The following is a 17096-nucleotide window of genomic DNA, read 5'->3' on the forward strand; positions in this document are numbered from 1 at the left end:
TCGATCTCGATCTTTGTTCTCGTCCCGTTGCTTCGACCTGTGTTTTTGACTGTTGCTCTGCTCATCGTTCAATCATGGCTCCCAAGCGCAAGATCAGTGCCGGAGATGTGTCGACCACCAAGAGGCAGAAGAAAGTTATGAGCCCGAGCCAGAAAGTGGAGTTGTTCGACCGGCTTTCGAGAGGAGAGAGTGTGGCCTCTGCTGGCAGGCATTACAACGTCAAACAATCCACCGTTCGCTGCATACAGAAGAAGAAAGCGATTCGTGAGAAATTTTCAGCGAGTGCTGTATCGAGTACGAAGGTGGTCACCCATGTCCGAAATGTCCACATGGAAAGGATGGAGAAGACTCTCAGAATATGGATTGAGGACAACACGCAGACGATGGACTTCATGCTGAAAACCATGAGGCTGAACCGTTCCCTAAACCCGCTCATCAAGGACGAGTTGGACGCCATTCCAAGGGTTTCTGAGGAGGATGCGGCGGAGGCAGGCAGTTATGAGGAAGAGTTGCCAAGGTCCAACAACCTCACAGACCAACCAGTTCTTGGGCAAGTTGCTGCAGGATATGTGGGTGCTTGCAGACAGGGTGCAAGACGTTGACCCAGTCGTGGAGAGGTACCTCAAGTTCAAAAGGGGCTTGGATGATGCGCTGCTTCCGTACAAAGAGCTGCATCGAACTGTTGGGCAATGTGTCAGGCAGCTCCCCATTACCCATTTCTTCAGCCATGCTCCCTCCTCCTCAAGACCACCAGCACCCTCTCCCGCCTTCCTCTCAGCGTCCTCACCTTCTCCTACCTCTCCTGGCTCTCCCTTAGTACACGATTTTGCTGCACCATCATTTGGGTCACCCTCAAAGTTCGAGGAATTCATGGGATTTTAATTCATCACCATCATCATCATCACCATCTGAAAGTTACGCATGTTTGTAAAATAAGAATTTTAAACGGTACATGATGGTGGTGTTTTTTTTACTTTCATGGTACGGTATGGTCAAGCTGGTTAAGCACTTTTAACAAACTGTAAGCCCATTCCTTCAATAGATTGGAAATGGTACCTGGTGTTGTCTCTTGTTTTTTTTTTGTAAGCATTTTTTGTGAAACTGTAATCATGTGCATTTGCGGTCGAAAACATTTTAAACTTTAAAATTTTTCCTCTATGAATGAGGAACCGCCGGGAACCTATAATGTATTCCCGTTTTCCCCATTGAAACAATGCCGCGGCATACATTCATGGGATTTTCATCGACCTTCGCGGATTTTCGTCAACATTCACGGGTTTTGCCTCGCCATTCGTGGTTTATTCCTCTCTATTCGTGGATTTTCGCGACTCGGGAACCTATTCCTGACCTTTTTCCATTGAAACAATGCCCCGCTATTCGCGGATTTTCCAGGAACGTATCCCCCGCAAATAGTGGCGTCCGAGGGTACACACACACACACACACACACACACACACACACACACACACACACACACACACACACACACACACACACATATTGACGCCTTTGGACATCGTCGCAATTCAACCCTTTCATAGAAGACGCCATTGTTGGATAAATATAACGCTTGTTGTGACAATACTGGCTGATGATTGGCTGGGTGTAAATACTACTACGCCGCGCGACCAACTCGCTGCACCGTGAGCGGCTATGCTATAAGAAAATAGTGCTGATTATAAACGGCAAATACTTAGTGTTGGACAAAATTCACAATTCAAACTTTTTATATTGATGAGAAAATATATTTCTGAAATTTATTCAAGCATCGATAAGTTGCACCCTTTTAATGAAATGGAAAACGATTTCTAGCTGCTTTTTCCACCTGCTGCATGCCACGGCCTATAGGCAGGGATCACTTTTCAGTACTCCAGACCATGGCAAAAGCAAAAAACAAACAAACCCGAGATCGGTCAAAACCGGAAAATTCTCGTTCATAATACAGTAATCAGGTGGTGTATTTCCAAGCTGGCTTGTTCAAGGGCAATGGCTTTGGTACCATCCGACAGAGTTTTACTTGGTGCAACATCCTTTGCTATCATAATTTTTTTTAGCTTGAAAGGATTCCCCAAAAATACACAAAACTGCATTCCTTTGCAAAGGAATAGGAAGGAATCAGAGGGGTGGGTGGGACAACAACTGTCAATCAGCCTGATGGGGGTGGGGTCACTACACTACACGTTTGCCCTCGGGCCAATCAGACCTATATGGGTGTGGTTAACAGTGAAATATTATCAGGAAGTCGGTGACAGTAACAACCCACGTACATACAAATGTATTTTTATAAAGTACTCTTACGTTTGTGGGGGAAGATGATGAAATACCATAGTGGAGGCAGGATTACATACTGTAGCATGGACCGTGTGATGTGTCGGAGATATTTTGATGTACATATGCAGGGATAAGCATAAGTGTTTATGTGTCACCACACGGAGGGTGGTTTTGTGTTAGTTAAATAGGGCTTAAGGATAATTTCCAGTATGTAATTTCCTCCTGTGATTTTTCCCCTTATGTTTTTACATTCACTTGGCCAGCCATGCAATCAGCCACATTAACCAACAACACCGACAAGCCTGACGGAAACCCAGCACATTCCTGATCGGGTTATACCCCGCCCAATGCCCGCCGACGTAATGCGAACATTCTCGAAGAGACAAAACTCTGCCCCCGATGCATCGTAATGGAGAGACGATGCCCTGAGCGTCGTCATTGGTTAAGGAGACATGGGGTGATGCACAGAGCTTGGGCGATTGGCCAGGGGTGACGCCAGAGCAAGCTCGCTCGGGCCGGAAAAGAGGAAAAATTCCTCTCGGTCTCTCTCTCTCTCTCGGTGCCTTTGTGGGAGACGGGTGCGTCTGTGCGGTGCGCACTGGTTAAGTGACTTTCCAGGCCTGGTGGAGCATTGATGGGAGGAGGAAGGCGTTTGAGCCGTGGTGCTCTCTGGACGCCCTGTGGCTGTGTGGTGTGGACAGAACATGGGGTGATGGCGGTGATGGACAGAGCCAGGAATTTCAGAAAGGAAGGATTTTTGCCGCCGCTTTGCGGCTTGGTGTGCTCGTGTGGTGGTTCAGCGCCATCTTGATCCCGTCGATGATCTGGCCATTTGCCGAACTGTGGGACCCGTTCCACGGCCACCAGGCACCCACATACCCTCGTTAGGACCCCAAAGCTGAGTGTTTGCTGACAAACCATTTCATTTTCTTTTATATTTTCCCTTTGCCCGTAGTCAAGTCAGTGTGTGGAGGGTCCTTCACCTTATCAATATAGTTCTTACCTCAACATTCATTTTATTTGTGTTGCATTTGATTTCATTAAACCCATTATTTGTTGCATTTCTGTGTCGTGTCGTTTCGTTGTTTGTGGGGTCCGGATTAACCCCGTGTGTGCTCGTACAGGTAAGTCCTCAGTCCCTTCCCATCCCATGCATGCCAAAAGCTACTGCCAAGTTTCGAACTGCTGCCTCGGAGTTAAGACCAATCGGCTATCCGTCTGAGGCCGGTGTTAATCGGCCGCGGACGCGACAGTACATACTATTTACAGGGGCAGATCCAGGTGGGAAGGGCATCTGGCGTGTACCCTCCCTAAACCGCTCCCCTCCCTTCAAAAGCAATCGTTTTTAATCCCTTATTAGTTTGACCAGAGGGAACTAAAGGTTTGTTGTCAGTCTGTCCCTCAGTCCCACCTGTGGTTTTTCAGATTATTTTTGGGGTTCCAGGGCATTTTATCAATTTTTGAGTTATGCCCATTTCGGACTTAGAAAATATCACATCAGTAGGGGAAATATATTGCAAAGCAATTCTCGCTCGTTTCATAAGTATTGTTGCGGCCATGGTTTTCAGGTATACTATGAGGGGGGTTGCCCCGATTCCAACGGAAGTACCGGGCCTGAAGCTGTCAGATGCGGATAACTCCATGACCCAGTTGGGTTGATAGGCAGCCACAAACGCCAATTAGTCCACCATGTGGCCCAGAGTCATACGTCCAATTACCATTTACCTGGAGACATCAGCCCACGGCATCAGCCCACATCAGCCCACGGCATTTACGGCATCAGCCCACGGGTCCTAAAATCCTGTTCTTCCGCTCTTTCACTCCCTCTCTCTGTTCTCTTCACCCTCTCTTTTGCTCAAGGTCAACTGCCATCTGCTTAGAAATCAGCCAACATCACCGCTTTGCACAGATCCTAGCAAACTAGCAACTACAGACTACAGCCTTCTCCCAATTATCAGCAAAGTCATGGAATCCATCATTGCTTCGGATATGAAATCTTTCCTCTTCTCCAATGGCTTGATCTCTGATCATCAATTTGGTTTCAGACCAGGTCACTCTACTCTGGACATGCTGCTTCTGCTGTCTCAACAATGGATGGAGGTCCTCAATGCCAAACAGGAAATTAGAGCTGTCTCCCTCGACATATCACGTGCCTTCGATACGGTCTGGCACCCCGCTCTGCTCACCAAACCCTCCTCCTTTGGTATCCATGGAAATCTCCACGCATGGCTGGCGGACTTCCTCTCTCTCGTCGTAGTCGACGTGTGGCCCTGAATGGGTTTCTCTCATCTCCTCTTCCTGTTCAGGCTGGAGTTCCCCAAGGCAGTGTTCTGGGCCCTGTGCTTTTTCTGGTCTTCATCAATGATCTCTCTGACTCTCTTGAAAATCCTCTCTATCTCTTTGCTGATGACTCCACTCTCTGCCGCTCCATTCCTCATCCCTCAGATCGGCAGTCTGCAGCCTCCTCACTCTCTGCAGACCTGGACAAAATCACAGACTGGGCAAACAAGTGGAACATGTCTTTCAATCCTGACAAATCTCACACTCTTACGATGTCTCTCCGAAAAGACCGACTGGACAACCCTCCCATCTACTTTCTGAATAATCCTCTCCAAGAAGTTCTGTCACTCAAGCTTTTGGGTCTCACTATCTGCCATGATCTTTCCTGGGAAAACCACATTTCCAAGCTGGCCTCCAAAGCCAGTCGCCGACTGGGCATCCTCCGTCGTGCGACGTCCTTCCTTGGCACAACTGAGCTCCTCACCACATACAAGGCTTTCATCCGCAGCTCAATGGAATACTGCTCTACCCTCTGGGCTGGTGCTCCTGCCTCACACCTGGCTCGTCTTCACGCTGTTGAAACCAAAGCATTCAGAATCATTGGAATCTCCCGTGATGAAGCTAACTCCAAGGGCCTCTCACTCACTTACCGCAGGCAGGTTGGTGGTCTTTGTCTTCTACCGACTCCTCTCCGGCTTTGCTCCCCCAGCTCTCTCTGGGCTCTGTCCCCCAAATATTCCTGCAGGTCGCACAAGATCTGCCTGCAACCCTCTTATGGTTAAACTGCCAAAATCAAGACTCTCTGCTCACCTTCACTCCTTCATTCCTCTTTCTCCCGCCTCTGGAACAAACTCCCTCACTCTCTTCAATCCCACTCCTCCCTCCAGGTCTTTAAAACGGCTGTTCACCACCATCTCTTATCTTCCCCAATCCAAAACCTTGATCTTTTCTACCCCCGCTAATTTCACCCCAAATCCACTTTTTTGAGGTGACTTTTGTCTTCTTTCGTGGAAGTCCTTGGTGTCCTTGCGTTTTATACCTATCCTGCCTCCCCCCAGGCCCTCTGCCTCCCACACATCCCCCGATGTCCCTGCCCTCAAATGTTGTGTTTGTGTGCTTCCTCCCCTTCTCTCCCCATCTTGTCGACCGCTCCCATTTTTATATACTTTGTTTACTTGTTTGTTTGATTTGTTTGTTTGATAAATGTTAGCTCTTTCACGAGCCTCGACTCTGTATACAAAAAAAGAAAAAAAAAAAAAAAAAAAGGATTACGTGGTCTTCCAGCCGGGGAACATGTTCTCGGTTGTGCACTAAGCTTATCTTGATTAGATCTTAATTGGTGTAGCCAGCAGCCGCTAGTGCACACCAGACTTGGACTAGAGCCAATTAGTTGGGGAATTATAACCTCACAGACTAACGCTGACGCCTGACGGTGCTGGTCCAATGGAGGAAAGGACGGACACAGACAGATCGGAAAGAGTTCAACAATGGGGGAATTTATTTACAATGCAAATGTGATATGCGGAGTCATGCGGTGCTATTCAAGCACTTTAATGCACAAAGGCAAGAAGACAATCAAAATGAATCAAAAAAGGAGAGATGCAAAAAAAAAAAAAAAATGTACAAAGGAGGAAACAATTTGCAACAAACAAAATGTCCAAACAGGAATTTGTTGGAGCAAACTCCCACAATCTCTTCTATACCACTCCTCCCTCCAGGTCTTCAAAACAGCTGTTCACCACCATCTCTTATCTTCCCCCATCCAAAACCTTGATCTTTTCTACCCCCGTTAATCCACCCCAAACCCACCTCCTTTAAATTCCCTGTTTTCTTTCCTGAAATCCCCTGTGGTGTCCAACTTGTTTATCCTGTGTACCCCATCCCAGCCCTCTTACACATATCTCTGGATGTCCCTGTTCTCTACTGTCGTTGTGCTTCCCTCTCTCCCCTTCCCTTTATTATAAGTTATCTGTGTTAGCCCCTTATACGAGGCTCGACTAAGTATACCAAAAAAAAATCTTTAGTAATTCATTTTAAAAAACAACAAAAAAAACACAGTACATGGGCACCCAATCACACACAGAGGGGAGATAGTCCAGAAAGAAAGAAAGAGTGTTTTTTGACCTCTTCATTCACAGGGCGTGAGTAGTCGTGCTCATATCACCCAAACGCTAAACATGTGGGAGTTCTTAATGTGTATTCGTGTGGCTTGCCTTGGCCCAAAACATGCGCTTTACACAGTGCCTGCTCCATTAGCTCGCCCAGCACACTGTTCCGCAACGGAAAGTTCCACCTGCCAGCTCCGACCCACCTATCGTGAGCGCCATCGACCAAGCCCAGATCACCACAACTCAAAGCACCGACCAGCTTAGCCGTCAGACCAATCCAAGACCAAGACACCGACGCTCTAAGCGCTGTGCTTTTCTAATCGCTTGGTGAGTGCGGGGCTTGTAGTTGGATCACAAGAGGCGCTAGGCATGGCTGATGGCACCCATCGGTGAATACTCGATTTCATGAGGTTTGGCGCCACCTACGCGAGACCCCCATCACAATTCCTGCGCAATCTGGCCCCGGACTGTGCCACGCATCGGATCTCCTTGATTAATGTGGGGCACTAGCGCCTCCTGTAGTGGGAGCGAGCGCTGGGAACTTTGCTTGTACGAGCAGCTGAGTTGTCAACGAAGCACTAACGGCTAATTAGCGATTACTTGCTCTGGCGTTAATGAGGTCTGAAGAGGACAGACAAACCAACCCACTGCCATCGTCCCTTGTGCTGTTCTTCCCGTGCTCCGAGGTTGGTGGCGGGTGTCTGTTGTGTTGGTAGATGACGTGATGATAGAGAAGGAATGCGGATGAGCTGTGTGTGGTTGAGGCAAGGTCGTGGTTATTCGTTCTATCGTGGTTTTCGTCATGGAGCAATGAAGAGCATGTATAATGACTTATGCAATGTGAACTAAAGTGAAGGTAAAACAAAGTGTAAATAAAAAGTGTTCGAAGAAATTGTCAGTGTTGTGTGTTTATTGTATCTTGATTAAACTATACTTGATGTGTCTGGCAGTTGAGTTATGGCACGCGATTCAAATGGTGATTTGGCGCGATATGGAAATGAGGAAAGGTTTGGGGGAAACAGCTGCCGGGGATGGGTGGTGGTATCATGTGCTGTGTGACAGTCAAATTAACTAAGACTACAAACATACCTCATTTCACTCAAGTTTGTAGTGTGTATGCTTTGCCACCCCTTTTTTTCCCCCTACTTCAGCTAAAGGATAACATCTAAAGTTTTCAAATTACACCTCTATGCCCTCTTTTGTATCGTCGGTCGCAGGACCTTTCACAAGTTCTCTCGTGCCTGGAAAAGACAGTCAGCATCCGCAAGGAAGCGAGCGAGTCCCTGGGCATGACTGTGGCCGGAGGCCTGGCCAGTCGGAGTGGCGAGTTGCCAATCTTTGTCACCAGTGTACAAGCTCACGGCTGTTTGGGGCAAGACGGACGCGTTTTTAGAGGTACGCAATGTTCCTCATGGGTAAACGTCTTTTTAGGGTACATCTAATGTATGTATATATATATATATATATATATATATATATATATATATATATACATACATACATATATACACAGACTTGGCATTTAATATGGAATATTATTTTTTTCTTGACTTGGGTTTACTTTCTTAACTCAGTATATCAATCTGGTGAGTTTCTTTTACACTTTGGTGATTTATTTGTTAAAAGAACCATGTCACTGATTGTCTGTCGCAGCAAGAAGTCAACAACAGGATTATATCACAGGTGGCATGGCAAAATTTACGGACAGGTGCATTTGATTATTGGCTTCACAGTCGGGTATACAAGGGTTGTTGCGTTCTGTATTAGTGGAAAACAACTGCTGCACGTATCCAAAAGTTATTGCCGCTTCCTCTGGAGATGGTCCGTCAACTCGACAATGCTGTTTGTCATGGAGTGGTGGCTTTACGAAATTCCGGCATGAAACAGCGTGCTATTGTTTGGCAGTATGGCATCACTCAAGATCAGGTGTCAAAGATCCTGAAACAAAATGCTCAGAGGGGTGTCCCTACTCCAATACCGAGGCCAGGACGTCCCCGCAGAACCACAAGGAGGGATGATCACCAGCTGCACCGGTTAGTCCGCAATGGCCGTACCAAGTCAGCTAATCGGCTTAGGGCTGAGTGGCAGCAACTGACAAATGTGCCTGTATCCAGAAGGCTAGTCAACCAACGACTGGTTCAAGCAGGCTATCGTGCCAGGCGTCCCCTGAGAAAGCCACGCCTGACCAGACAACACCGCCAGCGCCGATTGCAGTGGGCCAGAGAGCACCGTCAATGGCGGCCAGGACACTGGAATCACGTGATCTTCAGTGACGACTCTAGATTTCTGGTCTATCATCAAGATAGCAGTGTCCGAGTGCGCAGACAAGTGCATGAAGCCTACAACAAAGATTGTATAGTGCCAAGAGTCCAAGCTGGAGGTGGTGGAGTGACCGTTTGGGCTGCTTTTCATGCAGGGGGCAAAACTGACCTGGTTGTTCTGAATGGAAACCTGAAGCAGTTCAAGTACAGGGCCATTCTGGAAGAAACATTACTTCAATTTGCTCGTGCAGCTTTTCGAGGAAACTTTGTCTTCCAAGATGACAATGCACGGCCTCATCGTGCTCGCATGATCCAACACTTTCTTGCTGACCGTGGTGTAGAGCATATGGAGTGGCCTGCCATGTCCCCGGATATGAATCCGATAGAGAACTTGTGGGCAGAATTAACACGTCAAATCGACCACTTGGACCAGCAGCCGACCTCTGTGCATGAATTGCAGCAGGCTATTGTCACTGCATGGCCAGCGATTCCTGTCCAAACCTTGCCAAATCTCGTGAACAGCATGCCTCAACGTGTACGTGCTCTCCTGAATGCTCGTGGGGGTTACACGAAGTATTGAACTGTAATTTTACTGTTCGTAATCCCAGTCGTTATTTCACTTTTGTTTTTGTTAAAAATTTTTTTGGCTAATGTGCAAAATAAAGACATACTTCTGGAAAACGTACAGAAGTTTAACACAGTACTGTCCATGAATTGAGTTCGATATCAGTTTCCATCACTTTCAAGGATCAATTTATTTGTTTCGAAATGTCAAATGTGGTTTTTGTTTCTTTTAAAGGTCACATTAACAAAATCTAGAATAATATCAACATGATAGGATGCGCATGTGCATGCGCAAGATTGGAGGTCTCGTCTCTTCAAAGCTGTCCATGCGCGCTCGCTTTCGAAGTTAAGTAACTTTTCACAATTGTGTTTTTGTCGAAACTGGTCTTGTATGTACCTATTGGGGTGTCTTTAACAGTATTCTTGGCGTTGGTTTTTCATACCTGTGTACAGAATCGTCGGTCTTTCTTATCGCGTATTCTGAGGCCTAAGTGTAGTACTAGGCTACCGTGTCCGACCTTGGCTTGAGGCTTTGTTTTTGTCTCAGCGGTTCTCCGATCGCGCTGCAATTATTTTCTCCCCCTTTTTATATATTTTGTTTGTCTGGTTGATTTGTTTGTGAAGTAAATGTTAGCTCTTTCAAGAGCCTCGATTCAGTATACAAAAAAAACAAAAACATAATTCCAATGAACTTTCGTTTCTAAGACATCTTGAAAAGTAAGTGCCCGGTGCCTGAAAAAGGCCAACCCCCGCTTTGCGGGGGAAAATGGCCTCTAAAGGTTTTTTTTTCTTTTTTTTTTTCTTTCTCTCTTTCTCTTTCTCTCTCTCTCTCTCTCTCTCTCTCTCCAAAGTGCCAGTAGCTGTATTGCAGCATTCGCGGCCTTTTTGGTTTGTTTGCTGGCCCCAAGCCGCCATTACGCATGCGGTCAGAGTGGGAGAAAAAGGGAGGAGCGGCCAGGAACACAGGCGTGGCCCCATCAACGCGTCACGAGGGGAGGTACTGATGAACCCTCGCGGCCAATCCGGGCCGAGGCGTGTTCACCGGTAGGCGGAGCAAAGCGGACGCGGCTTAATACGCGAAGCTTGCAATAAAAGCGCGAGCGCGAAGCCTTTTTACAGAGATGAACCGGGAGATGAACGAGAGAGCAGATGCGAGGAGAAAAGATCGGCCAACGCGAGAGAACAGCGCAGAGGCGGCAAATATAAGAACATTGCGCAGAGGATCGTTTGGGACGATCGGTTTTGACACGAACCGCCGTTGGTTTTGAGCGCGTTCGGCACGCTGTACGTACATGCATTCCAGCCCCTCACGTTTGTAAGGTCCGGTCGCGCGTCAAGCTGCCAGCCGTTCTTCACCCGCGGGCCCGGAGCCTGGACCATCTCATCGCCTGGAACCATCCTCCCCTACCAGCTACCATTCCGTGTGTCTGTTTGTATTGTCATGGGCGTGTTATATAAGAGTGTATAAGGTTGCCCTATGTCCTTTTGTTTCCTCTTCTTGTATATTCCCTTCTTTCGTTTCCTCTTTTAGATAGTTAATAAATCTATTTGTTCTTCCTTCACCCTTCTCATTCTTTGGCTTCCTCTCATCCGATCGTCTTCGTCTTTTCCCCATTGAGTACATGTGGCACGATTTGGCCAATCGCTATTTTTTTTTCTTTTTTTTTCCGTATACTGAATCGAGGCTCGTGAAAGAGCTGACATTTACTTCACAAACAAATCAACCAGACAAACAAAATATATAAAAAGAGGGAGCGGAAAACAAGAGAAGGGGAAGCACACAAACACTTGAGAGCACACAACATTTAAGAACAGGGAGATGTGTGGGAGGGAGAGGGCTTGGGGGGAGGAGGCGTGGTTAGGGGGGGGGGGTGGGAGAAGTATAAAACACAAGGACACCAAGGACGTCCAGGACAGAAGTTGGTATTTCAAAAAAGTGGAATTGGGGTGAAATTAGCGGGGATAGAAAAGATCAAGGGTTTGGATGGGGGAAGATAAGAGATGGTGGTGAACAGCTGTTTTAAAGATATGGAGGGTGGAGTGGGATTGAAGAGAGTGAGGGAGTTTGTTCCAGAGGCGGGAGAAAAGAGGAATGAAGGAGTGAAGGTGAGCAGAGTTTTGATTTTGGCAGTTTAACCATAAGAGGGTTGCAGGCAGATCTTGTGCGACCTGTCGGAATATTTGCGGGACAGAGCCCAGAGAGAGCTGGGGGGGCAAGGCCAGAGAGGAGTCGGTAGAAGACGGAAAGACCACCAACCTGCCTGCGGTGAGTGAGTGAGAGGCCCTTGGAGTTAGCTTCATCGTGGGAGATTCCAATGATTCTGAATGCTTTGGTTTCAACAGCGTGAAGACGAGCAAGGTGTGAGGCAGGAGCGCCAGCCCAGAGGGGAGAGCAGTATTCCATTGAGCTGCGGATGAAAGCCTTGTATGTGGTGAGGAGCTCAGGTATGCCAAGGAAGGACTTCGCATGACGGAGGATGCCCAGTCGGCGACTGGCTTTGGAGGCCAGATTTGAAATGTGGTTTTCCCAGGAAAGATCATGGCAGATAGTGAGACCCAAAAGCTTGAGTGACAGAACTTCTTGGAGAGGATTATTCAGAAAGTGGATGGGAGGGTTGTCCAGTCGGTCTTTTCGGAGAGACATCATAAGAGTGTGAGATTTGTCAGGATTGAAAGACGTGTTCCACTTGTTTGCCCAGTCTGTGATTTTGTCCAGGTCTGCAGACAGTGAGGAGGCTGCAGACTGCCAATCTGAGGGATGAAGAATGGAGCGACAGAGAGTAGAGTCATCAGCAAAGAGATAGAGAGGATTTTCAAGAGAGTCAGAGAGATCATTGATGAAGACCAGAAAAAGCACAGGGCCCAGAACACTGCCTTGGGGAACTCCAGCCTGACCAGGAAGAGGAGATGAGAGAAACCCATTCAGGGCCACACGTTGACTACGACGAGAGAGGAAATCCGCCAGCCATGCGTGGAGATTTCCATGGATACCAACAGAGGAGAGTTTGGTGAGCAGAGCGGGGTGCCAGACCGTATCGAAGGCACGTGATATGTCAAGGGAGACAGCTCTAATTTCCTGTTTGGCATTGAGGACCTCCATCCATTGTTGAGAAAGCAGAAGCAGCATGTCCAGAGTAGAGTGACCAGGTCTGAAACCAAATTGATGATCAGAGATCAAGCCATTGGAGAAGAGGAAAGATTTCATATCTGAAGCAATGATGGATTCCATGACTTTGCTGATAATTGGGAGAAGGCTGATTGGTCTGTAGTTGCTGGGATTTGTTTTTGCACCTTTTTTGTGCAAAGCGGTGATGTTGGCAGATTTCCAAGCAGATGGCAGATGACCTTGAGCAAAAGAGAGGGTGAAGAGAACAGAGAGAGGGAGTGAAAGAGCGGAAGAACAAGATTTTAGGACCCGTGGGCTGATGCCGTCAGGTCCAGTTGCAAAATCAGAGTTGAGGGTTGACAGAAACTTTTCCACCTTGTCAGGAGGAAAGGACACAGAGTCCAGGAGCAGCTGGGTACGACTGGGTACGGTGGGTACAGAGAGGGATGGGTTTGGGACACAAGATTTAGAGGCAAACACAGAGTTGAGGCATTCAGCTTTTTCACGTGCGGAGTCAGCCGTGTGGCCGTTTGAGGTGAGGGAGGGGATGGGGGGGGAACAAACAACAGAAACAGATTTCACCAGATGCCACCAGGATTTGGAAGAGGGAGACAGATAAGAGAGTTCTGTCCTGAGAACGGAGAGATATTGTTTCCTGGCTCTCCTGAGGGTGGACACACACTTGTTTCGGGCTTTGTGAAAGGAAATGAGATTTCCTTCCGTTGGATTTGCTTGCCAGGAGACGAAAGCAAGTTGTTTCTGGGCAATAGCCTCACCACAAGATTCCGTGTACCATGGACGGGAGGAAGGGTATGACAACTGAAGACGAGATGGGATAAATCTGTGCATGAGAGAGAGCAAATCTGTGCATGAGAGAGAGAGCAAAAGGACTAAACCTATAATCGGGTTTAGTCCTTTTGTTAACGGCCTGAGTCGTGGCTCGCTTCGCTCGGCATGTCCATTACAGCCGCGGCTCGGGCGGGGATCATTTCCTCGCTTACCGGAAGGCGCTGGTAATTAGGTAATAGGAACAATTGGCCTACCACCCTATTCAGCGCTGACCGGAAGTGACGTCATAGCTCCAGGACCGGAGACGGCCAGCTTAATAGATGAGGGGATTAACCCCCCCGCCCCCCCCCCCCCTCGGTAAGGGGAGCGCCGTACTCTGAGATCCGTAACAATATATATATATATATATATATATATATATATATATATATATATATATATATATATATATGTTGAGAAAGAAATGTGGCTAAACTGAGAAAAGGAAGAGAAGACACAGACAGAGGGTGGTAGAGGTGTGGCGGTAAGAAAGTGAATACCAAATGTAAACAGTATAAACAAAGCATAGAAGTGCTCAGCCAGGGTCTTGTGTTCCTGGACCCTGATAAACTTTACTTATCAAACTATAAATGCACTCATGGAGTGCATAGTCTCGCCTCAAGCGTTCATTCCGAACAAAAATACCATTGCAAACTGAACACACGACTATTATGGCCCATACAGACATCTCGTCCATGCACCCTATTATGTCACTTAGTTTATTGGCATGGGTCATGAACGTCATTAATTTAATTCTGCATGCACATTGAGTCTTACATCAGAAATATTAAGTTTTGGATAAGAATTTAAAAATTCAAGCAATTTATGGCTGGAATACCACTTCTCCGATGACGTCATTGTTATCACCCTATGTATCCCATGGGGAGTTGATGACATCTGCCAAGTTTCAATATTTTTTGTGGTTTTGGAAAATGATCATTTTTTTTCTTTAATCCAATATGGTTGCCATACCATGTGACCTATAACATTAGTTAGCAATGAGATATTCTCACTGGAGAGTCACTCCTATGTTTAAAGTTTTGCATCGATCGGACAAGTGGCTGCAGACAAAACCATTTTTTTAAAAGTGAATATATATAGACGTGGACACACACAGACAGGGGCATTGCAAAAGTCTCACATTCCCTTAGGGTTTAGGCCCTTAGGGGCAAGACCAATTACCTTTGTAAGGCAATGCATTTTTTCCATAAGTTGTGAGCCAATCTGAATTGCATCACCTTGTTCCGATTCCATCCAGGTGATGTTCTTCTGAGCGTAAATGGCGTCGACTTGACACTGAGAAGTCATGCCGAGGCAGTCGCCCAGCTGAAGGCATGCGCAGCATCCACGCTGGTCACATTACGTGCACTCGAGGTGTGCTTCACCCAACATGACAGACACCTCGTTGAAGAATCGTTTGTACGACCCACTGCAGATGAAGATGGGGACTCTGGTTGGTCGCCACCCTGGTTGATGTGGCTAGGCCTACCAAGGTGAGCCCCTGGGCTAAAAAGGGCAAACAGGAATGTAATAAAAAGATGCATACAGGAAATTACCAAGGAGCCTGACTCAACAAGGGGAAATGTCAATGGATGGACTGATATTATAATGCAATATGATTAACAAATCTAAAAATATATAATGTATTTATTCATACAAACAGTACATTTGTATCTACAGTCTGACATTTGACCATTTTAGACCATCTATGTATTACATATACATGGTAAAATAATTCAATCAGAGAACATAATATTCGAAGAAATTAAGATGGAAAACAAAGAGGAAAAATGAATAATTATTTACCGGAATTAATTACAAAAAGTGTTGCAATGACAGTGGAATTGAAAAGCACAACACAGACGTGCTTTTGGACATTGTGCAGCTTTCTGCAGAACCGCAAGGAGGTGGTGCTGCGGAGAAGCCGTTCAGGAAGCTGGGGTTTCAGCATCGTCGGAGGCTACGAGGAAAACCAGAGCACGCAACCCTTCTTCATAAAATCCATCGTGCTTGGAACACCGGCCTACAACGACGGCAGACTCAAGTCAGGCTTGGAAACCACTTTATGCGATTCGCTACTTTAGCTACGAGGAAAGGAGGCAGCACGATAGATTATGGGCCTAGAGGCTCCAAGTTAGAATCCCATTGAATGAATGAATGAATGATCGTTTTAAGGCCATTTTCCCCGCTAGAGCGGGGGTTAGCCTTGCGGGCCCCATGACAATCATGGTTCCCTGTTTGAGGCAATGTTTTTATGGCCGGATGCCCTTCCTGACGCCAACCCTTGGTCACCTCTTACGATGCGCAGGGATTTTTTTTTTTTTTTTGTATACAAGATCGAGGCTCGTGAAAGAGCTAACATTAATCACACAAAAAGACAAACCGACACACAAAACACAAAAAACAAGGGGAGCGGCAGACAAGATGGGGAGAGAGGGGGAAGGACACAAAAGAGAGGGGGAAGGACACAAACGAGAGGGGGAAGAGGGGGGAGGACACAAACACAACATTTGAGAGCAGGGACATCGGGAGGACTTGGGGGGAGGTGGGAGAGGATTAAAACATATGAACACTGCAAGGACTCTGGGGTGAATTACCGGGGGTAGAAAAGATCAAGGTTTTCGATGGGGGAAGATAAGAGCTGGTGGTGAACAGCTGTTTTAAAGATCTGGAGGGAGGAGTGGGATTGAAGGGAGTGGGGGAGTTTGTTCCAGAGGCGGGAGAAAAGGGGAATGAAAGAGTGAAGGTGAGCAGAGAGCCTAGACTTTGGCAGTTTAACCATAAGAGGGTTGCATAAGAGGGATACGGTGTACCTATTCTAAATCGGGGTACACACCGGGATCATTCATCCCAGCAAGCTGGTACTCAATTTGCCGACCTCGGAAGGATGACAGGCTGAGTCAACCCCCCTGGTGTTAATTCAGCGATCGACCGGGATTCGAACCCAGGATCCTAGGATCCCAAGCCAGCACCCTAACCGCTAAGCCAACACCAGGCTAAGCCAACACCAAGTTATAATCCCATTGTAGTCACAAAAAGCCATTGCTGTACAGTGTGTTCAAAAGTTAACAAACAACAACAAAACAAATATGCTGGGATAGTCAACACTTGGTGGATTGGAGATGAAGCGAAGATTCTTAACGACAACATCTAAATTGTAAACTGGCTCAGAGGTGCAACGTCCCATATCCACAGCACCCAAAGGGCTGAGGAAGATGATAAACCTGCCATTCTGAACCCTCAGACATGGACAGATGGCTCAAAGACATGTTTCTGCATCGACTAGAGAGTTCAACACTACCTTTCAGTCCAAACATTGATGGACTATGGTAATAATTAGAGCTGGGAGGGCAGGATAGCCTCGAGTTATGCTTACTCACCTCTGAGTTGTCTACCCCGGGTGTGAATCTCGGCCCAGCTATAAAATGTCATGTCAGTGTTTCACAGACAGGATGATTCATCAATGTGTGTGCCATCCCTCGGAGATGGACGTTAATCCGGGCATCCCATCTGCAGGAATTAGTTGGTGGACGTTAGAGGTCCCACGGTGTCCTTCGCGAAGACACCTGTTAGTTATACAACCCATGTGTCCAAATGGAAATGTCCCTCCTTACCTGAGGACTAATTCTGGAAGCACACTATATGATTGTACAGAAGAGTTAAGTAGAGCATGTGCTT

General features: G+C 47.0%; 1 protein-coding gene across 1 annotated transcript in view; it reads left to right on the forward strand.

The window, feature by feature from the left end:
• Positions 1-17096, forward strand: part of LNX2 (ligand of numb-protein X 2) — a 65079-nt gene that overhangs the window by 47609 nt on the left and 374 nt on the right. The window contains exons 9-11 of the mRNA XM_078766385.1: positions 7877-8054; positions 14677-14911; positions 15304-15462. Of these exons, the coding sequence (XP_078622511.1) occupies positions 7877-8054; positions 14677-14911; positions 15304-15462 (572 nt within the window). The remainder of the gene's footprint in view (positions 1-7876; positions 8055-14676; positions 14912-15303; positions 15463-17096) is intronic.

The sequence above is a fragment of the Myxine glutinosa genome, chromosome 12 (assembly GCF_964187855.1).
Source record: "Myxine glutinosa chromosome 12, kmMyxGlut1.1, whole genome shotgun sequence".
NCBI classification, from domain to species: Eukaryota; Metazoa; Chordata; class Myxini; order Myxiniformes; family Myxinidae; genus Myxine; species Myxine glutinosa.